The following is a 22,618-nucleotide window of genomic DNA, read 5'->3' on the forward strand; positions in this document are numbered from 1 at the left end:
TAAAATAAAAATAATATGTAAAAAATTCGAAAAACAAAAAATAATCCGTGATCTTTTAAAAATAAATCAAGACTAAATCACAATTAATAATTATTTTTCGAAAAATCCAATTTTTTTCAAGAACTTCATGATTTAAAAAAAAAAATCATGACTTAATCGATAATTATTAAAATCATGATTTAATCACGAATTTTTTAATAAATCGTAGATTGTTGTCACTATTGTTTGATACTCTAATAATCTATTGTGAAATTTATTCGGATCGATTCCGGATCAGGCTGACCCGCTCCCTACAAGGGCGTGAATCTCGAAGAAAGGACTATAATCCTATATCGCTCAGTTAGTACTTCGCCTTGCCTTGCACCTAAAGAAAGAGACAAGAAAGAAGGCTTCACTTAAAGCTCCCCTCTCTCTCTCTCTCTCGGTCGGTGACCTCGAAACCTACACTAGAGATTTCTCTCGATCTCGATCTCGCCTTCTTAGGTATGTTCTTCGAGTGCTTCCCCACTCTCCTAATCCCCAATCTTTGTTGATGTATTATGCTTTTTTGGTTAGGGTTTTAGATTTCATCCCAACAAAGTTTTATAAATTTCATTCGTTTTTATAGATTTCGTCAGAACTGGTGCACTTTCTTTTAAGTTTCTGCGTCGATCTGTTATCTCTGTTTTGTTCTCTTTAATCGATTCAAATTTCATGTACGCTGTTTAATTTGTGAGATTTATAGCTTTCGATATGATATTGGAATTGTATTGTAATTCACCTAGGTGAGTTGATTTCTAGGGTTAAGTTTATCGCTTGATCTGGAGTTTGATGTCTTGGTTTTTGTTGTTGTTTTGTTTGAGAAGATTAGGGTTTTCAATCTCAGATCTTTAAAATATTCGTTAGAGTACTTGTATGATAAATAATCCATCTAAATTTATGTTTAAACATCTCGTGAAAATGGTATATATCTCGTTTTAAGCTTTCTGGCATGGTTTCAAAACTCGTCGGAGACTGAGATGTATCACGGTAGTTGTCTAATTATCGCCCAGCAAGGAGACGGATGGACAAGTCAATGTATGGGATCAGATTTAAAACCCACGTTCATTTTTCTCATTATTGAACAAGATGTTTCAAATGTATCGGAAAACTCGTCCGAGACGACTTGGTCAATGTCAAAACGAGTTTTAAAACCATGCTTTCTGGGCACGGATTCTCTTGAATCCCTTGCTGCACGTAAGAATCTTTTGGTTGCCTATGTTGTGTGTTTAACCTTACAGTCTTTGTATTAAATGTACATTAGCTGAAAAAAGAATACAGAAATTTAAAAAAAAATGCTTAGGTAAATTTCATGTATAGTGATTTCTAGAGTGGTTTTTGGTCCGAAGCCTAGATGAACGCTGTTTTGACAGGAGTTGAGAAGTTTTGTCGAACTGTGATAAATCCTTATCTATCGTTTCTAGATAGAATTGAATGGAGATATAAGGTTTGTTCAGCTGGCCCTAGATATTTGGAGAAGGGCTTTAATGATGATACTGAAAATTTAGATGGTAAATTTATGTTAGCATTTGTTTGATGTGGATTGACATGATGTCCAACACGACCCTTTTAGAAATTGACGTGTCCTTGCAACACAAGAACTCTACCTAGTTATTTTGTAATGAAATTCTCTTTTCATAATGCTTTTGTAAGTTAATTGCTTGACCATGTATTATTACTGAACATGATTTAGTTAAAGCTGCAATTGAAGCATGCCCAATGTAAGATATTTCAGGAACTTAATATCTTTACTTTGTATGTTTTCTATTTGAATGCTCATTTTCATTAGCTAGCTTCTCTCGGCGATCTCACTGTTGTGTAATTGAAGCATGCCATAATAAGATGTTTGTGGAGTTTGAATACGTATATTCACCTAATTTCTATGTTCTATTAGCAGATAGATAGTATATACATGTATTCGTGTCTTCTCAATGTGAGTGATCAGGATAGGTGGGAATGGACGAGGACAAAGGACATGAGATTCTCTGTAAAATCTTTTCATATATTACTCATCCCTTTGCAGATCGAACCTTCTCGGGAACCATTTTTGTCCAATTCAGTTCCTTCTAAAGTTCATTTTTTATGTGGTTGGCTTTTCTTGGTAAAATTCTAACATTAGATAATTTGATTATTCGGGGGTGGATTACGCCTAACTGTTGTCCGTTGTGTATGAAAGATGGGGAGTCAGTCGATCATATTTTTATCCATTGTTCCTTTTCTCATAATATTTGGTATATTTTCTGGGTTATTTCGTATTCAGTGGGTATTTTGTAAGTTCTCCTCGTTGGTTGAAGGGTGGGCCAATATTGATTTCTCTCACAAAAAAAGATTCCTTTGGGTTATGCTTCCGTCGGCTATTGCTTGGGGGGTGTGGACCGAGGAATAATAGGATTTTCAAAGCAAGATGAATAGTGCTCGTGACAGCTACTGGAGATTTTGGGTTTGTTGTTCTTTGGGCCAACAGAATTTAGATTTCAAAGGGACTACTTTTGATGACTTTGTCTTTAGATGGAGTTCTATTTGTAATCTTTGATGCTTTAGTTTTTGCTTTTTCTTTGTGTTGCTTCTCTTTTGTATAGCTCTTTGTGAGGCTTTCTCGGCCTCTTGTATTCTTTTTCCCCTCTTTTTCAATATATTATACTTATCAAAAAAAAAGTATATACATGTATTCAAGATTGTTTTATGAATGACTGTTCTGCATTTGTCACATAAAAACCTTGTTTCTCACTTGAAGAGAAAAGGAGAGCAAAAACTTGAATGCTTGAAAATTTTCTATCTTTTTTTTTTGTTTGTTTGAGGGAGGGGGGTATTGACAAGTATTTTAGGGTTTCCTGGTCCTCATGACTTCAGGTTAATTTTCCAGTTTAATCCATAGCTGGTCGATTCATACAGAGAAGATTTCTGTATATTTCTCTCTCTCTCTCTCTCTATATATATATATATATTAGGGTCTCTATCTATCTATCTCTTGCTCCGTAGTCTATTCTCCTGTGGATCTCTCTCTCTCTCTCTCTTGACAAATCCTTTCTTCCATCTCCAGCAATTTGGGATAGGCCCCCAACTTCATAAGAAGGGGTCAAGGATGAAGGAGAATCCATTGAGTCCCTAACTCAGCTCCTTTGAACCCTTTGTCTCATGAGTCCTTATGAACTCAATGTCTTCTCTTTCAGACCCTTCATCTCCTTTGAATTTCATTTCCATAATTTGCTAGTTCTGTCAGCTGGGTCAATCAAAGATTCTGTAATTACCTGATTGAATTATTTGGTCTCACTTGTTATCAATGGGATCAGGGATATACTTCCAGCAAGAAATATATTGAAGGGTTGATGTTGGCCTAGCCAAAAATCAAAGTTTGTCAGAAACTTGGTCTAAAATTCCTGAAAAATTAGCTCCTCTAGTAGATATTAATGGGATTTGTGAACCTGTTTCTGGGTCTCTACTTTGTGGGAACAATATCTTTTATGGTGCCATTATTCCTACTTCTGCAGCTATATATTTGCACTTTTATCATATATATGTTGTATTTATGATTTTTTTATATATCAATTATTTGATTATTTTCATTTAGCAGGATTTCAGATTTGATAGTAGCCATGTCTTCATCATATCTCCCAGCGACAACGGATTCAATAGCACAGGCTCTGGAAGCCAAGGACCCCTCTGAGTCCATCTCTATGCTTTACCGTATACTTGAAAATCCCTCATCTTCTTCAGAAGCCCTACGCATAAAAGAACAGGCCATCTCCAATCTTTCAGACCTTCTGAGAGAGGAGAAGAGGGCTGAGGAGCTTCGAAGCCTTCTGACTCAGTTGAGGCCCTTCTTTAACTTGGTCCCTAAGGCTAAAACTGCGAAGATCGTACGGGGGATAATTGATGCTGTAGCCAAGATTCCTGAAACAGATGAGCTCCAGATATCCCTTTGCAAAGAAATGGTGGAGTGGACCCGTGCAGAGAAGCGTACATTTCTCAGACAGCGAGTCGAGGCAAGGCTCGCTGCTCTTTTGATGGAAAACAAGCAGTATTCAGAGGCCTTGACCCTTCTTTCTGGCCTAATCAAGGAAGTGAGGAGATTAGATGACAAGCTTCTTCTTGTGGACATAGACTTGTTAGAAAGCAAGCTTCATTTCTCCCTGAGAAACCTACCCAAGGCAAAAGCTGCGCTGACAGCTGCAAGAACTGCTGCAAACGCTATTTATGTGCCTCCTGCCCAACAGGGAACTATAGATTTGCAGAGTGGAATTCTCCATGCAGAAGAGAAGGATTATAAGACCGCCTACAGCTATTTCTTTGAAGCATTTGAAGCCTTCAATGCTCTAGAAGATCCCCGTGCCGTCTTCAGTCTCAAGTACATGTTATTGTGCAAAATCATGGTAAATCAGCCTGATGATGTGGCAGGGATAATATCTTCCAAAGCAGGCTTGCACTATGTGGGACCAGAACTCGATGCTATGAAAGCTGTTGCCGACGCTCACTCAAAAAGATCCTTAAAGTTTTTTGAGACTGCCCTTCGAGATTACAAGGCCCAGTTAGAGGACGACCCAATTGTCCACAGGCACCTCTCTTCTCTATATGACACTCTCTTGGAGCAGAACCTCTGCAGGTTGATCGAGCCTTTCTCAAGGGTTGAGATCGCTCATGTGGCCGAGCTGATTGAACTGCCTGTTGATCATGTGGAGAAGAAGCTATCTCAGATGATTCTGGACAAGAAGTTTGCTGGGACCTTAGATCAGGGTGCCGGGTGCCTCATCATCTTCGATGATCCCAAAGCTGATGCAATCTTCCCAGCGACGTTGGAAACAATTTCCAACATTGGCAAGGTTGTCGATAGCCTCTACATGAGGTCTGCCAGGATAATGGCATAAGTTTTTGTTGGCAGCCTAGCTCCAACACTTCTTGGCGTGGTTTCTTTGCATACTAGGTTTCACTTTGATTTGGTTTATGGAACAGACGTTAGATGTAAGTTGTTGCAGGTAACAGCTGAGGAACTTTTAAGTTAAATCGGATTATTTGATGATTGATATGCCCTTAATTCCTGTCATAACCCACTGGTTTATTTAAAACCCCTTCATGTTTAGGAGGCTATAAGGGTCTCCAAAGTTTGTGTTTTGTTATAAAATTGAAGTGCCAAAATATTTTAGGCTGGGCAATCAAATTTCGATACCACCATCATAATGTATGGAGCTATATCGCTAAAATTTGTTCTGGGAGATCTGTTTCGCCATCCAATATTGCTGGAAACCATGTTGTCCAATATTTTTGAATATTTGGAGTGGTTAAAATTGTTTCTTTGTCACCACAACCCCACAACCAACATTGACAGAAGTTCATTTGGTGTGCCAAAAGCGGTTGATGGCTTGGTGCACTTCTCTATTTAGTGAGAAACTCAACTCCCCATCTCGCTTGATCTCTTCCATCACCACTCGTGGAAATAGGAAGGCTAATAATCCTGGTCCATGGTACCTTCTGAAGTTCAAGAAATATATTGAATGGATTTTATTTTCGTGATCTTGGGTTCATTATCCATAATAATAGACAACTTGAAGAGGAGGGTGCTTATATGATTGGATGGTTACGGTGGAGTTGTGCTTATGGACTGAAACATGCAAAGCAAAACTGGAGAAAAAAACAGGAAAAAAGAGAATAATAATTTTTTATTTATTTAAAGTAACAATGGAACACCAGAGTTAGCCCTCAGGCTTACATCCTAAACCCCACCTGGAACAAAGTTGTCAAAGAAAAAGCCCTTTGAATTCTAAGAATAAACTTGCACAAAAAGAATTGAAAAATCTATAACGTCAATAATAATCTAATGCAATCCTAACCCTAACTCTCCTTGACAGATCTGACAATGCCATCCTACGAAAAGGGAAAACCCTAAGAAATACAATAGGGGAGGAAGAGATCACTGCCACATAGCGATAGTGTATGAAGTTTACACATCTCCACCAACAATGTTCTCCCAGCTAAATACAAAATCCTATAATCAAATTCATCTAAATGTGTCAAATATATAGAAAATGAAAGAATAACAGAGAATGTGCATTTGAATTATACCCGAAGATCATGACGAGGTTACCGAAAATATTTTCTTCTTTTTTGCTAGATACCCCCATGAACATATTTCCATAATAGTATTCATTAGTACCTTTTTCATAACACACTTTAATTAGCAAAAGACATAACCTAAAGAGGAATTATCTAAACAATTATGTTGATGTTATATTTTTGGCATTAGTATCTGAGTTAATATAATACAACCAAGGAATGGCTTAATGCTTTGGGCACATATGAGATGATACACTGGTCTAGTCCTGCAGACGTTTAAAAGGCTTTCAGTAGGGAAGGTTAGTTTCTGGGACACATTACGAAAACAGTCTGCAACACACTTTTATCAAAGGATTTCTTTTTTTCTTTTTTGAAAGGCTTGGTTTTCATCACCATCATCATCAAAGACTTATTCCAAAAATCTGGGGTGGGTTGAACAAATCCAATTCCTCCATTCAATCGTATCGAAAGCCATGTCGTCTATTAACATAAAATGATTTAGCTTGTAATTTACAATGGAGTCGGGCAACTTTCTCATTTACAATACTAAACCAGCTCAATGGCTTCTCCCAGCATTCTATTTCGCCCGGGCTCTCTCTCTCTCTCTCTCTTTCTCTTTCTTCGGAACTATATCGTACATTAATTACATAAAATTCTATGTATAATCTCTGAAGAGATTGGTTTGGCGGCTAAGCCGGAGTGGCAACCCAAAATTTTGGTATGTCCTTATCTCGCCACCCTGTCCTGCCGTCACAAACACCAGACCCCACGCTGTTGCTGGAGTGCCATTACTCACACCACTGCTATTACCACTATCGAACGACAAAGATGATGATGAAGATGAATTGTCCGAAGAGGAAATAGAAGCCGAATCTCCATACTTGAAAGAAGTACTTGCAGAACTAAACGAGGTGCTATCGCTGATGCCTGAGTCAGTACGAGATGCATTAGCGAGCTCCTCCTCTGGACAGGTATCCATTCTCTCTAATAAGACATTCTTCCTTGGTAAAGGTGGTAAATTTTTCTTATTGTTGATGCTTCTCATGAAGGCATCTTCAAGTGTTGGAGGAGGCCCAGGAGAAGGTTGAGGTTGCGGATTGGAACGTTTAGAGTGTCTCTTAGATTGCAGTAGTGGTAAGAGTGGTGGCTCACACTTGATGCTACCAGGCCAAGGTATTGCAACCGACACGTCTTTACATTGGAAGTGTTCATGAGATCGAGTAGTAATCAAACCTTTGCTTTTTCCACCACCCACATTTCGGATCTCGTCACGCTTCCATATGTATACTTGAGAATCCTCACTAGCGCATACAACATATTTTCCATCTGAAGTAAATGAAGCTGATATTTGGCTGCTGGTGTTCCGGAAACCTGTCGACCAACAGCAAACCCAACATTTAGCAAACGTATTCGTCAACAAAAAAGAATCCCTCCAATCATTAACTTGTTTTTTTTCTGTTAACCAACCAACCACTCCAAAAGATCTATCTTTTGGAGAGGAGGAGAACTATGAATATAAGAGGGTCACAAGAATTAACTTGGGCATGACAAACCTGAGAGTGGAGGAAAATATAATCTCAAACACTCCCCCTCACCCATAAGGGTGCAAAGAATCGAACATGTGACCTATACAAACCTAGTGCTCTGATACCATGTTAACCAACCAACTACTCCAAAAGACCGATTTGTTGGAGAGATGGAGAGCCATGAATATAAGAGTGTAAGGGGGCGTAACTCTGGTATGACACACCCGAGAGTGGAGGAAAATATACACTCAACGTTTTTGCAGAACAATATCAAAGATCAGACGCTTGACATAAGTCATCTGATATGTGAATATGGGTTTGCTATTTCACTGATTTGGTGGAGATGGAAGTGTGAGTCTTGGGGTAGCTACGCTACACTCTCTACCTCCCATGTCACAGATTCACTGATCAGGAGAAGGCGGTATTGGTAGAAGAATTTGGCTACAAGTAGTACTGTCTACCAACAGGTACTGTAAGATTTGGTCCAAAAGATTTACTCTAGTGATACCTGTGAATTTATGAATGACATCAGAACCATCGAAAATCCGTATCCGCGAATCAGCAGAGGTAATTAACACCTCAGAAGGATTCTCTGGTTTAAACTGTTTGAAGAAAAATTAGTCAGCTTAAGTAGTATGCATAAGTGTTCTAACTACAAAAAGAATCAAAATATAATTGCAACGGTTAAAAGAATTTATTTCACCTGAAAGCCTGTAATCTTTTTTTTCGCATGTGACTTACTTCTTTTCTGAACATCTATCTGACCTTTATGATGTAGCTTGCAGTCTGACTCACCATAAAAAAATGGATGTAAGTATAGATTTTATGCATTTGTAAGATTGGTAGAATATGGAGAGTTGGGTCCAAAATTCCAATAGTCTATGAGATTTCCTGTTGGATATTTTTCCGAATATAAACTGTGTGGTTTGGTTTTGGTTTCTTATGTGGAAAGTTGGGAATCTTATGTAAAAGGTTTAGTCCCATGTTGTTCAAGATTTAGTTCCACATTGTTCAAGAATGAGAATGTGGGAGAGCCAATAACAGGGACTCAATTAAGAAATGAGTCTTATTACAAGACACTTTTAGAGTAATGATTCAACCCTTTGGGGTAGTGAAACCGTGTGTCATGCAAAAGGGTGATCATCACCAAATCATTACTCTTAAAGTGTCTCATAATAAGACCTTAATTGAATCCCACTTGCTAGCTCTCCCACATTCTCATTCTTGAGCAATGTGGGACTAAACCTATTACATAGGATTCCTAACTTTCCACTTAAGAAACAAAAACCGAGACCAAACCACACATTTTATATTTTGAAAAATATCGAATATTTCCTAGAGCAATAACAACCCACTTGGATTTATTTAACCATCAATGCCAGATTTGCTTGAATCGGCCGAAAAAAAGACCATATTTTCTGTAAATGTTGATAGCACATAAGAAATGTGCGACGTAGGTGAATGGAAAGCCTTTTTTAAGACTTGAACTATGTGATGGTGATGCTACTACTCAGAAGGGATACAATGAGATAAAAATAAAAACCAGCAAACTTCAATCATGAGTAATGAAGATTTCATACCAGATATGTTGTACAAACGGCAACTCCCTTTATGTGAACCAACTAATGCACCCTTCAATGACAAAAAATGGTCCATCACCAAATTGATTAAAATCATGTTTATGAACTGTTTAAAGTTGAATCATGTTCTCGTAAACTTGCTTAGTCGAAGAACTCAACTCGAAGATTTGGGTAGACTCATTCAGTTTTACTTAAAGGGTTCTTAAATTCAGACAAGTAATTGAGTTTTTCAACCAAAAACTGAACTGTAAAATCAACGTAGCTAGACCTGGCCATCAGGAGTGTAGCAAACAGCAGTGACCATTTCATGCAGATCGGTCCAATCCACAACTTGCCTATCTGGTATACTCCATATGCGAACTTTGGCGTCAAGTGAACCACTGATGAAATAACTATCATCTATTGGGTTGAACTGTATACAAGTTACTGCCCAACCAAACCCAAAAAACAAAAAAAGCACGAGTAGGTAAGTAATGAGGTATGACATGAACATCGAGTTAGCTTAGTAATGACATGGTGAGGCGTCTCACCATAGTCATTGTGTGCAAACAACTTTAAACATGTTTTGCTTTCCATGTCCCATAATCTAACAGTTTTGTCCATTGAAGAGGAAAGCAATTGCTGCAAATACATAGAAATTAGTTACTAAATTGGCCTACAAAAGCCTCTAATCAAATACATCCTCAACACGTCAACAAAAAAAAAATTGAAATTTATTTCTCCAATGAAGGATTGATGATATTCTTTATTTTTATTGCTTTCGTGATTTGATTAAGGGTTTCGTGCTCAAGTAAGTTTTTTTTTTAATAAAAGGAACCTCGAAGATCTGACCTGAGATTTGGACCAAGAGAGGTCTAAGACATCATCAAGATGACCTTGGAAAGAGCACACGGGTTTGTCCATAAGTGAGAAAACAGTCTCTGGCACGACAACATAGTCAGGGATAGAGCTTCCTTTTCTATTGTTTGAAGAAACCTTTCCCCTTCTCTTTCTCTCTGAAGATCGCAATTGAGTCTCGGAGAGAGGTGGACGATCAGAAGAATTGTTCGCCATGGGGTGAAGTGGGGTTGAATTTGCTTCCTCCTGCGGTCTAGACGACAAGACATCACAATCAACAACTTCCCATATATGAATTATGCGATCTTCTCCCGCACTTGCAAGGTATCGAGCATCAAAACTGAATCTAATACTCCAAATTGATCCTTGGTGAGCTTGAATTTCTTGGCACATATATAGACCAGTGAGCTCTTTATAGGATTTCCCGTGCTGATGGACTTTCGTCCATTTGGATGAAGAATTCATGCTGGATTGCTGCGGCATTAATGATTGATGATCCCTCTCCCTATCAACGATGAACCCATTTATAGAACTTGCAACACCCTTTATGTTCTTCAACCAACCAACACCCTTTCTCTTGCTCGATCTAAAGCTCTTACAAGAAGAAGCATCCGAAGAAACCATCTTTTTCTCACTATCTTCAATGTTGTTATCATGAACTCTAGCCACATTTTCTCGACGCATCAACTCCATAACAATGGGGGAATGACCGACACTCTTCTCAAATTCCTCTATCGTTAGTTTCTTCCCGGTTTGAAGATCACTAAGTTCATTCCATATTCCATTTTCGTTGACCTCGCTGACCATGAATTCTTTACCGGTGTCCAAATTTTTTATCAAACATGATGCATCAGAATTGTCATTGGTAGACAACGACAACATCCGTTCTTCCGTGGCATCAAGGGACCCATTTCCAGATTTTGTTTGAAAGGGCTTGATGGTATTAGCCCGTAATCTCAAATTCCGATTACGCGATGAGGTTGGTACCGAGGATGATCTGGTGAGTTGTTCCCTTTTATGTTTGGCATCTATAGAAGCAGTTGATATGCATCCTTCTGATCTAGATCGAACAATCGTAGTCAGAGGTAAGGGTGGCGGTGAAGGTGAAGGCGATGGCGAAGAAGGTTTTTTCTTTGATTCTTCTTTAGAAGCCGAGATCAAGACTGGTATCTTTGAAGGGGTTCGCTTGAATTCGGCACTTGTGAGCCTTTGAAGCTCCTTATCCACCGACAAGCCCATACCTTGGAGGAGACGTTGGCGGCGATCCTTGATGGACCCGGGCTCGGCCATCCAGATATTGTAGTCGTCCGATATTGAACCCGATGTTGACACAAAGGAGTTGTGGAACTCCACAGGGGGAGCAGAGATGGCGGAAGCAAAAGACATGCGACTGTCATCGTAATCTTCGTCATCATCGGATCCCGAGGAGGCCATGTGGATGGTGACAGCAGAGGAGATCCGATCCCTCGATTCGAAGAATTCGTCATCATCCCCTAATCCGTCCCAATTCATCATCATCATTCTCCTGCTTTCTGCCATTCTTGAATATTAGTTAGAACTCAGAATCAGAGGAAGAGAATTACAAATTTGAATTTCTGAGTTTTGTTTTGTGGGAGAGAAGTAAACGGCGGGAAAATGGTACAACGGTCAAAAAGAAGAGAAAGATAACGAGAATAACGGTTTGTTTTTTGTGGTATGAAATTGTTAAACTCAGAGACGTTATTAGCCAATGGAGAGAGAAAAAGTCCAATTTCTCTGTTTCTCATCGTCTTTGCTTTACGCATCAGAACAATGACTAATGGATACCCAATTTAAACCCGAATTAAGATCCGAACTATTTTCGGTTTTCTTTTAAGAGAACTGCTATTGGCACCTCAACTTTTACTTATCTCTCTCATTGAAGATTCAAACAGACTCTTCAAATAGTACAAAGGTTTCACTCAAATTATAATCTCAACGTTATAAAACGCTATAACACTATGTTCAAATAAAGTATTTGTTTACAATCATATAAAATCCTAAACCCAAAAAATTAGAAATCTTATAAAAATAAAAATAAAAGAGAGAGAGAGAGAGAGAGAGAGAGAATTCTATTGATACACTGACTTTTACTTATTCTCAGTCATCCACTTATTTTCTTTATTTTTAATTGGAGTGTAAAAAGTAAAAGTTGGGGTGCCAATAGCAGCTCCCTTTTCTTATTGCCAGCTCTTAGATCCGAATCCTATCCACATCTCTCTATCTGATCTTGAGTCGTGGTGGAGTAACCTCAAGATTGGACCTCATATCCCACATCACATCTTGACGTGAAAGTGAATAGGAAGCATAAAAGCTTTTTCACTCGTGTATCTGGGGGAAATTATTTATGATTTCCCTACACTTTCACATCACTCGTGTATCTGGGGGGAAATTATTTATGATTTCCCTACACTTTCACGTCAGGGGTGTGCGCGATGTGAGGTCCAATCTTGAGGTCATTATTCATCTCATAATCATCAAGATCCATCTCCTTTACTTACTAAAAAGATTGCTATGTCCGCTCCAGATTTTGCTATTGTCACCCCTAAAAACACCCTTTCTATTAATAGAAAGGTGAGTTATTCTTCTCTGACTTTGTAAATTTTTGCCACATCTCATCAACTAGGCACGTATGCATGATTTCTTCTGTTTTTTTTTTCCTAGGCAAACAATGGATCAGCAGAGGTGAATGTGGCTTCTTCACTGGGATTTGAACCTAGGTAGTGGGATCAACACTCCCCAAGCCTTCTCAAATTATACGGCAGCCAATCACGGTTTTAAATCTCGTCCGATACATTTTGGTAGCGTGCATCAACGAGACAGATAGACAAGTCAAACGTATCGGATGAGATTTAAAGCCATATGTCATTTTTCTCATTGTTGAATGAGACAACTCAACCGTATCAGAAAACTGGTCCGAGAAGACTGTCTAGTTCATGGACGAGATGAGACATCAAAACAGTTTTAAAACCATGCTGTCAATGGGTGCATTTAAGCCCCGCACAATTTATCATGGACCAGGCTATGGTTGTGTATTTAAACCCAATTGGTTATTGGGCTGTGCCAGAACCAATTCACATTTGGGGCCTATATATGATCTCCCTCTCTCTGTGGTCATGCTGCTTATTGGCAAATAACATATATGAACAATCCATAATCTTGCTTTCATTGGTGTGAAGCAATAGACACAGGAAATTGATGTTGGGGTGAGATGGTTCTTGATGTCTAGGTTGAGAATGTTTAGGTTTTTTAGGTGAGCAAGAGAAGAGCCAGCGAATCCACCAATGTACGTGAAAAGGCAGAGATGACCTCTTGAAAATCTATGTAAGTTTATGAGGTAATCTACAATAAGAGGGTTATGGGGATGTGGGTTTTAGATCATTGTAATTAAGAATGGTGAAGATAATGAAATTTCTGCAACTTTTTGTAATAAAAGTTATGTTCTTGCAAAGATATTGAAGCTCTGTCTCTCTCTCTCTCTCTCTGGATAAAACAATTTAAGAAACCTTAACAATCAGAAATCTGAGTTGATTAATGACCTCTCTCTCTCTCTCTTTCTTAATTCTTTTTTGCCCTTTTGTTTCAATCCACTATGTAGACTCTTTTCCCTCTCTTCTCTTGCTCCCTTACTTTTCATTTCTTGCTGTCAGTTGCAGTGACCCCACAACTCAAGTCGGCACAATATGTCCAGCCTTACAAGTAATAATCTTTGAGAAATATGGGGAAGTTTGATCTTCCCCACTTTTTTGCATCTGTGATATCTAATCTCACTTCACACTTAGCATCAAGTAGTTTGGAAAGTCAAACTCAGAAAAAAGGGAGACGAGAGAAACTCTGAAAGAAGTCCATCTGTAGGTTTAATAACAGAATATCCTCGCATACAGTTATCCACATTGATAGACAAGGGCGAAAGCAAAGGAGCGAAAGAAATCAAAATCAGGGCAGTGGAAGCATTTAGCATGCTACGATGGATATCATTGCAAGAGAAAAGATGAATTTTTTTTTTTCAAAGCTGACACAATAAATATCACCTTTGCTTGGGACTCCCTAACTTTCTGCATAGTTCAGAGAAGAAAGGCATCTATGATGAGAACTGTGATATGGAGCTTCTTGGTCTTCTGCTACCCACAGGAGGGGCTTATTATGGCTGCAAAAAATAGAAAATATAATAATAAGGCCTGGACTAAACCTCGTTCATACAATTGTCAAACAAACAGGTTGACCTGGTACACCTGCCATGTTGCCTCACCAATGGACCATCTCTTGGACAGGCCATAGCCCTGGATGATCTGTGAACCAAAGCCCATAGCACTTGTGATCATCCAATCAAGCAACAATTTAGGACTCACCCTCCAAGTGGTAGCCCACCAATTAGACTGTCTGAATTGACAACTTATACCACCGAAACGAATAGTTGTCGACCGTGTCATTTATATCTAAATGATATAAGATGTCCAGTAGGACTAACCACTTCAGCAATACCATAGAATCAAAAAAAAATCTTTCCAGGACCATAGAGGATTGGATTGCAACAAACACAACTTTCCATGTCGAAGAAAAATGGGATCTCCTGTACCATGGTTACTTTGGTTACTGAAATAAGGTCTCTTTGAAAAGTAATGTGTGGGAACACATTTTTTCTGTTGTAAATGCATAGCAGTGGAGGCAACTTTTTTCTGATAAGTGAATTGTGGCAACTGGTAAGACATATTTTCATACCAGACCATTTTCTTTGATAACAGACTTTTTCCCATGATACACCTTTTGTATATTAAATATTCTATGCAATCAAAAGATAAAATTGTACATTTTTACTAAATTGAAATATTAAAGAATGGGACATTGTGAAGAGAGCATAACAATTGAAGAAATGTTCTTATTAAATACTATCATAATGTTTTTATTAAACATAAAAGGGTAAGGTCCAACAGCTAGAGGCACAACATTTGATACAAGTCAACCAGATACACATACTATCATGATATGGAAGTCAGAGAATGGGAAGTATTTCAAAATTGCAGAATTCAATGGCATGACCTATTATAAACAAGCATTCACTCTATTTAGAGAACTAAAAGATACATACCAGGTCGATGCCTTTCATTCCTCATCCTAGTGTCCATCAAGTTGCCTCGACTCCTTTTGATAGATGTCATTGAAAGGGCATGTCGCAATGGATTGACAGAAATGAGCTAATGAGAAACCCACTACAAAAGATTGCAACTAATAACAACAACTATAAGAAGCAATGGTGGGTGAGATTTCCCAATAACCAATGCCTGCACATTGATATCCTTGAAGTATAATCCTTGATAGTAGAATCCCTAGATCAGGTCCTCGTCCTCTTCCTCCTCTACTTCGTCGTCATCAAAATCATCAACAGTGACAGGCTGCCCGCTAAGATCAACATCTACACCATTGATCTGCCTCACAAACTGGCCTCGCACACGAGGCCTCCTCTCAGCAAGTCGCTTCCTTTTGATGTATCTGATCTTCTTGTCGAAACATCGGTCTTTCCGCTTCTGCCTAAACTTGATCAATGCCGCTTCTCTTCTTTCAACTCGACCAGGCTTAACTTCCGTGGAAGATGGGCTTGCAATTGATGGCCGCCACATGTGGGTCGCATGCATTTGTCTTGGTTGCATACATACATTGGCATGGTAATAAGGGAAGGATGTCATCACAGGCACATGAGGACATTGTGGGAGAGAATTGTACTGATGCAGCATAGTCGAAGTAGCATGCTTTGGCATATCATGCAGGTTCCCCTGATACAGTTTAGCTGATGAAGGCATCACAACTTGATTCATCATCCCTGGAAAATAATAGGGCAAAGGAGTGAGTGCTGGGGCACCCGAAACATTAACTTGAGCCTCGTTGCTTGGATGCAACGGTACTGTAGAAAGTTGTTCCTCTTTTGAGTTCCTTCCTTGTGGAAACTCCAATGGCATGGAAGTAGTATGAGACCTCTTGGTGTATGTAGTGTCAGGGCCATTGTCACTGCTAGGAAAACCACTGTGATTTTCACAGTGAGGGTATTCCCATGCTTCTCTAGTTTCATGTCTCTGAACATCAATATCTGCTTGTTTACACCATGCCAGAAGTTTCTTTCCTCTTTCCAAGTGTTCTGACTTGGCAGCGTTTTCATCTACACAGCCAACACCTTCATAGTTGCTTTGGGGGATGCTTGATTTAACATATGTAATGAAGGCTGATGATTCACCAATCTTTAGTTTGCTTTTCTTTGGAAATGAAGATATTTGTCCTGAAAACAACATTGGTAGTAAATTACTTACTTATTTTTCCAGATGGAGGGAGCAAGAGGGAACAATTTATTGTTTTGTTTTTTTGTTATTAATAGTTATAAGATGTCATTCATAGAAATGAATCAACACAATCGAGAGGAGGTGAAGACCATCCAAAAAGTACTAAAGATACAAAGAGAACAGGAAAAACACAAGAAATAGCAACAAGCACCACCGATCAGGGGCGGAGCAAGTAAGGAGCTGGTGGGGGCAATTGCCCCCACAGAACTTTGAGACACCCCTATATTTTCAAATAATTACATGCCCCATTTGTCCCCACTCCCTCACCTCTATATCCCCATTTGCCCCCACACCCTCACCTCCCTCCAATTTCTGCCCCCCCCCCCCCCCCCCCTTTCAATTTTTTGTTGATGACATTGCCTCTTGACCAGGCCTTCTCATATACTAATTGGAAATGACCTAAATATCCTTTTCTTCAACTTCTGACCAAAAACCTCTGAATTTCTCTCTAAAACCATTCATCTTCAAGTTCTTCAACTATACAACTAACCATAGTTTGCCCCCACTACAAGAAAATCCTGGCTCCGCCCCTGCCACCGACAACATCTACTCATCAAAACAAACCACCTCTATATGAAATCTTCAAAAAAGAATTCCCCAAATTCCAGAAAGCTTTTTAAAAAATAGTTTCTCAAAAGATAGCTATTTTGTTTTTTATCATTTTCTTTTCAAAATTTAAGAAGGGGGAAAAGAACTGGAAGCCTTTAAAAGCTGGAGATGTCACCTAAAACATACAATTAAGTAGAAACTGGTGCCGAAACATAAAGAATTGCTCACCCATTTGCTCAGTAGGGTTTGACACATCAGGACGACATTCGGACAAACACCTGAGAGGTGGTTCTACAGACACAGCAACACTCGGCTGAAATGAAGACAGATCACACATAAAGTTGTCATTATAAGTTGCAACATCAAATAATAAAGATAAGCTTCAGGAAGTCACCAAACAGCATGTTTTTACATTTCACATCGGCACCAGGTATCTGTTACCAAACGTTTCATGACTAAGGATTAACACAGGTTTATAGCTATGTGAATAGATCTTTCTGCCAGTGACATTCCTTGGCCTACATAAACAAGCTGAACTAAAACAAAAATATTTTGGAAGAAAACAGATGGGGAGCATATTGATGCTCCACACTCAGGTCAAGAGGGGTTTCCTTTGTAAGAACCTATGTGATAGCACTGGGATCACTAAAATATATTGACCTTGTATTTCATGCACATGGTGCATTTGTTCATCAATAAGACGATTTTCATCAATACATCATTTCCTGTATTGCTCATGGTCCATAACTAACTTCAATAGGATATTCTGACCATCCAACCATTTTTTGTTTTCTTCTGACCATTTACGACGACTTAATTGATAGTTCCAAAATATGCCCAATCAGACAAACTCTATGGTGTACCAATTGGACAAGTCATATTGAAAAAGCACAAGTGGTAGAGGTAGCATATTTATTATAACATAAAACTGAAGCCATAACACCATATCTCATTCGGTTCAAAACAATCCTAAAAATGGGCATGTTACAGAATGGTTAACCTGATTAAGGTGAACTACAAGGCTATGAAGGAATTTACGGGTTCAAAACAAAGTTGTATTATAAAAACTTATGGACCACTTCTTTAATTTGCATCTTCAACAGATTGTTCAAGATGATCAATCATGAAAGATCCAATTCGGTCGTTATGGGTCATTGGACTAGCTTATTTGGTTATTGATTCACACTCATTCTGTTCAAGTATTAGGAATCTAATTTCTAATTAAAGACCTTTATTTAGCTTATTTGTTAGAGACCGCATTGGATCGCGAAATCAATCAACAAGTTGGCGCAATCATAATGAGTAACTAAAACTTCTAAGCAGAGATCTCATTGATTAAAAAGACACAAACCTCATTTCCAAACCATACTTACCTCATCTTCCCATTGTTTTGAGGTGCTTGGTTCTGGAACAGTGCTTCTCCAGGACTTGTCATCTGTGTCATCAGAGAATAGAGTTGTGCTGTTTGTATTTGCATCACTAGGGTCTGAAGCGACCAGATCATAGTCACAATTCAAGACGATCTTATCCGCCAGTCCAAGCTGCCAAAGTAAATGACAATGGAAGTGACTCTCCTGAAATTCCTTTAGAAGCCACTCTAAAGCAGCTAAGTGTCAATAGAAGAATAAATCACTTGGGCCAAGAAATACAAACCATGCGCCTTCTTCTCCACATGTGAGTCCACAAGTTTAATAGCTCATTGGTACGTAATGGCTTCACAAGGTAATCCGCTGCTCCAAGTCTCAAGCACTTGACGACAACAGAAACATCATCTTGAGCAGACATCACTGAGCAAAACACAAGGATTAAAAGAATGAGAAACAATCAAATAAATAAACAAAATAAGAAAAGTAGCTTACTGATGATGGGAATGCGCTGCAATTCTTTATCCCGCATAATGTACTTCAACATCTTCAAGCCTTTGGTTATTGGAAGGTCAACTTCGGACAGTATGATATCGATATCAGGACCCTCTGCATTAAGTGCATCAATCACCTGTCTGGGTGTCCTCACTGAAGTTACTGTAAGGTAATGGACGCTCAATGTTAGTAAGAAACCACATCTTGCACTTCAAGTGAGAAAGTCTCCCATACAATGACAAAAAAAATATAGAAGCTTTCTTGGTAGAGTTTACTGATGCACTCGTAAAAGGTACTAAATGGTAATTGAAGCATTTTTTACATAAAACACATTTGAACAAAATACTAAAGGAAACCACAAAAAATTGTGATTTATGTTAGTTACTAAATATTCATCTTTTTTACATTAGAATAATAGCCTAACATACATATATTTCCTAAACAATAACTTGAACGCAAACAGCCAAAAGGCTTAGTAAGAAGAATCATACTTCCAATATAATTATGAATGTGAATATGTATCGGCATTCTGAATGAAGATCAAGGTCTTAATTTGAGGTGTGTATTGGCATTCTTCATGAAGATAAAGCTTTTTAACTGTGATATCTCTAGCATATTTAGAACATCATCACAAAGTCATCATCACCATCATCCCATACCCCCTGCATGACTCCTATTTTGCCATTCTAAGAATGGCATCAATAGGAGATTAAACAACATAAAGTCAAATATAGATAGTTTGGGTTCGCTTCTAATGAATTGTATATCATTACCTTTCAAGATATAGGTGGTTTACCAGTATATCCACAAGGATTTTCTCTGTGTTTTTCCCCCACTAGAGGTCCTCAAAACTTAATTCCTGTTTGGACAGACTACAAAAAATAGATGGCACCATAGTGCACCCCTCCCCCCCCCCCCCCCCCCAAAAAAAAAAAAAAAAACAAAAGACACAAATTGCACTATTCAGAGATCATCTACATCCAATTGAGGCCCTGATGACTTTACATATTTGCTTCTTTATCTTCTATCTCTATTTTGGTGTCGCCCATTCGGGTGGGATGAGAATGAATTTCAAAAATTGAAATAGGTAGAAAAAAAATTAATGAATAGTGCCCCCTACCAATCTAACTTAGGGCATTTTGTGGGTGGTATTAAACATCATCTTCAAAATATAGGGTATCCAAATCACATCTGGCACACAGTGGAGAACCTCCTTAAAAGATCTCACATGAATTTCCATCTTTGAATCCAATCTACTATAAACTACATGTGTGTACACAAGAATTTCCCAAAAAAAATAAAAATAAATTGCTAATTCCATGTTAACCAAGAACACAAACCCATAAAAGAATAAATGAGGAAATACTCTCCACAACACTACAACAACAAACAAATTGAAAACTCCTAAATTGCTTTAGTAAAAACAATACCTTCATAGGAGCATTTGCAAAGAAGAGCAAAAACTTCTTCAGAGCTTTTAAGGCCATTATCACACAGCAGAATCTTCACTTTACTGCGATCGAGAAAGGGCATATTAGTGCCGCCACCACCATCTTTTCCATGAAGACTCTCCTCGTTATTTTCCATCGCAATTCGATCAAATCCAAATCCTCTCATCACATCACTGTCCCCATTCGTTATCTCGCCATGACCTCTAATTACCAAATTACTCACCAAATCAATCTAGAAACTGAAGCTGACCATTAGTAAACAACCCAAAAGCTTAGATCTACTTAAAAAATTAAAGTTCAATCATTTCTAGAATAATTCTCCCTTCTGTAATTTGAAGATGGAGTGAATTAGGGTTTCGTCCTCTACAGAATCAATCACAGTCTCCATTAATAGATCAAACTCGAAGATATTTCCTCAAAGAATCTAATTTTACAGACAATAAAGAAACCAAAAAATAAAAACAAATAAGCGAAGGGTATCAATCTACGCACAGCGCGCATGTTAGCTATAGTTATCCATAACTAGCAAATAAATTCCGATTTCCAGTTTTCAATCTATCTAACTATCAACAAACCTTCCTACTTCAAGGAAACGGCACACGATAGCATCAAGATCAGAGACTAGAAGCGGAGGCGAGGCTAAATGGTAATATTTGGATCATTGGTGAGATGCTCACATTAGCACCATAAAGCTGATCTGTAATCTCACTCAATAACTCTCGTCTAGTTGGAGAGCAGTCCACGCAGAAAAGGCTGGAACGAAGACCCTTTTTGCTGTGTTGTCTCCACTTCCACGAAATTTATTTTTATTTATTTAATTATTTCGTAAAATTTGTGCTCTTCGCTAACGTGAACCACGTTGTCCAGTGTTTTACCAGAGCCAACCTTTCAAGTTTCAACTATGTAACAGGTCAGATTAAACACCAACCGTCGGATCAATCGATCGAGATTAAGCGGTGCATGTTAGATAGATTTCCACAGACATCACGGAAATGACACACGAGTGAGAGGCACGACGGACAAAGTAAGTAAAAAAAGTACACCCGTGTCAATGGCCGTGTCTTTTAACATTGAGTGACAAGTGATAGAGAAGAAGCCACGTAATGCCTTAGATGTCTCTGCAAAAGATTTAAGCATACGTGGCGTAAGAACGATCAATCAATAAATATCTTAGATTGTGAAACGGATCTGATTGGCCCCAATAAAATCGCTCGCTTGTGCGTATTATAAAACGGAAACGGATTAGTCCCATTTAGAAATCGTTCTGGAATAAAGTCAAAGTAAACAGAAAGAGACTGTAACCTTACTGGTCTGGTGCAGCCACGAAGGCTTGTTCCTCCACCGCTTTCTTTCTTGTTCTTCTTCCTTATCAGAGGTCGATTCAACAGCTTCAATGACCTCCAACTCGGCCTTCAACTCATGAAATTAAGAAAACTCGGAGCAACTCGTTCACGTGTTCATAGGTGGAGTCCAAACTAATAGGTCCAAATGCATTTGGATAATGACACGTACCCCCAAAAATATTTAAATAATTAACTATTTAGATATTTTGTGGATTTTTGAGCTACAATGAGACAAATTTGATTCACTTATTAGCTTCTTTTTGGGACTTTGCGGGATCATTATTATACTCGTGTTCACTTGTTTAGGAAGAAGAGTCATGCAGAGGTGACATACGAGTTACTGTGATTCTCACAATTCTGATATGGAGTTGCATACATAACCGGAGATGATTTTTACTCATATTATGAGAAAATACATTTATGATTATGTGCACATCCCATGTTAGACTTGCGAGAATTGCAGTATCATAGGAAGAATTGAGGTGAACGTAGGGTGACAACGGGTCAGCTTCACATTGCTACCTAGTCATGGAAAATTGATTTCGAGGCACTATTGGATACTAATTTTAATTTTATGATGCCTTAAAATTATATTGTAACACAAATAGTATTAGAAGAGCATAAGATAGGACTTTTATAGTGTTTGCAACCTCTAATGACAGTAGAGGTCCTAAAGACTTAACCTTGAGACACAATTCATTTTTGGAAATTGATGTATTTGGGCCTCTAGACCACTCGACTAATCTTCGAGGAGGCACGTGTGGTTCCTTTCCTTACATACATCAAGTCATTTTTGGGATAAATCCTTCAAGTTGGTCCCTAAAGGGGGATTTGAATGCTAAACCTTCACTTCCTGAAATTGATGAGTGGTCTTGACCATCTAATCAACCTCAGAGGTTAAACTTGAGACATCTCATGATTAGTCATAATATCTATAAAATGAAATAATTGGTCATCATCCGAATAAAAATAAATCACATTACAATAATCTACACACGCTTCTGTAATCTTTACGAATTACCCATTTGTCGGACGAATACCTATTAGGCATCCCAAGAGGACTCGA

The 22,618-nt window shown here is 38.4% G+C and overlaps 3 protein-coding genes across 8 annotated transcripts; 1 reads left to right on the top strand and 2 right to left on the bottom strand.

Annotated features, from left to right (window-relative positions):
- Positions 1 to 321: 321 nt before the first annotated feature.
- LOC147399129 (26S proteasome non-ATPase regulatory subunit 11 homolog) lies at positions 322 to 5,047 on the top strand. 3 transcript variants are annotated; one of them, XM_086448569.1, is made up of 2 exons: positions 322 to 483; positions 3,590 to 5,047. In XM_086448569.1, the coding sequence occupies exon 2, from the start codon at positions 3,612 to 3,614 to the stop codon at positions 4,878 to 4,880; it is 1,269 nt and encodes a 422-aa protein (XP_086304695.1). In that variant the 5' UTR covers positions 322 to 483; positions 3,590 to 3,611; the 3' UTR covers positions 4,881 to 5,047. The 3 variants fall into 3 exon arrangements, with proteins under 3 accessions (XP_086304695.1, XP_086304696.1, XP_086304694.1); XM_086448570.1 differs by having other exon boundaries at positions 331 to 483; positions 3,587 to 5,047; XM_086448568.1 differs by lacking the exon at positions 322 to 483 and adding an exon at positions 745 to 764.
- A 1,477-nt stretch (positions 5,048 to 6,524) lies between these two features.
- On the bottom strand, positions 6,525 to 15,255 carry LOC147399130 (uncharacterized). Of its 2 annotated transcripts, XM_086448572.1 has the most exons (9): positions 15,111 to 15,250; positions 14,056 to 14,171; positions 10,001 to 11,538; positions 9,700 to 9,790; positions 9,438 to 9,595; positions 9,170 to 9,221; positions 8,293 to 8,375; positions 8,098 to 8,191; positions 6,525 to 7,434 (listed from the first exon to the last, which is right to left on the bottom strand). In XM_086448572.1, exons 3-9 carry the CDS (start codon positions 11,525 to 11,527, stop codon positions 6,719 to 6,721), a joined length of 2,721 nt encoding a protein of 906 aa, XP_086304698.1. In that variant the 5' UTR covers positions 11,528 to 11,538; positions 14,056 to 14,171; positions 15,111 to 15,250; the 3' UTR covers positions 6,525 to 6,718. The 2 variants fall into 2 exon arrangements, with proteins under 2 accessions (XP_086304698.1, XP_086304697.1); XM_086448571.1 differs by lacking the exon at positions 14,056 to 14,171 and having other exon boundaries at positions 15,111 to 15,255.
- On the bottom strand, positions 14,819 to 21,065 carry TOC1 (CCT motif -containing response regulator protein). Of its 3 annotated transcripts, none has more exons than XM_086448576.1 (7): positions 20,785 to 21,065; positions 20,189 to 20,412; positions 18,759 to 18,920; positions 18,553 to 18,686; positions 18,273 to 18,440; positions 17,128 to 17,212; positions 14,819 to 16,289 (listed from the first exon to the last, which is right to left on the bottom strand). In XM_086448576.1, the coding sequence occupies exons 2-7, from the start codon at positions 20,373 to 20,375 to the stop codon at positions 15,349 to 15,351; spliced, it is 1,677 nt and encodes a 558-aa protein (XP_086304702.1). In that variant the 5' UTR covers positions 20,376 to 20,412; positions 20,785 to 21,065; the 3' UTR covers positions 14,819 to 15,348. The 3 variants fall into 3 exon arrangements, with proteins under 3 accessions (XP_086304702.1, XP_086304701.1, XP_086304700.1); XM_086448575.1 differs by having other exon boundaries at positions 20,189 to 20,441; XM_086448574.1 differs by having other exon boundaries at positions 20,189 to 20,448.
- Positions 21,066 to 22,618: the final 1,553 nt, after the last annotated feature.

Source organism: Akebia trifoliata, chromosome 7, assembly GCF_017979445.1.
Source record: "Akebia trifoliata isolate Shusen 1 chromosome 7, ASM1797944v1, whole genome shotgun sequence".
NCBI lineage: Eukaryota > Viridiplantae > Streptophyta > Magnoliopsida > Ranunculales > Lardizabalaceae > Akebia > Akebia trifoliata.

Bases quoted from the DNA above. Each gene is read 5' to 3' on its own strand.
- LOC147399130 (XM_086448571.1), bottom strand. From the start codon at position 15,180: ATGACATCTATCAAAAGGAGTCGAGGCAACTTGATGGACACTAGGATG. The intron at 9,791-10,000 runs GTCAGATCTTCG...ATGTATTTGCAG, and splicing joins TCTCTTGGTCCAAATCTCAG to CAATTGCTTTCCTCTTCAAT. The intron at 8,376-9,169 runs GTATGAAATCTT...ATGGTGAGTCAG, and splicing joins CCGTTTGTACAACATATCTG to ACTGCAAGCTACATCATAAA.
- LOC147399129 (XM_086448569.1), top strand. From the start codon at position 3,612: ATGTCTTCATCATATCTCCCAGCGACAACGGATTCAATAGCACAGGCT.
- TOC1 (XM_086448576.1), bottom strand. From the start codon at position 20,375: ATGAGAGGATTTGGATTTGATCGAATTGCGATGGAAAATAACGAGGAG. The intron at 18,687-18,758 runs GTAAGCTACTTT...TGTTTTGCTCAG, and splicing joins GCAGCGCATTCCCATCATCA to TGATGTCTGCTCAAGATGAT. The intron at 16,290-17,127 runs GTGAGCAATTCT...TGTTGTTTTCAG, and splicing joins AAACCCTACTGAGCAAATGG to GACAAATATCTTCATTTCCA.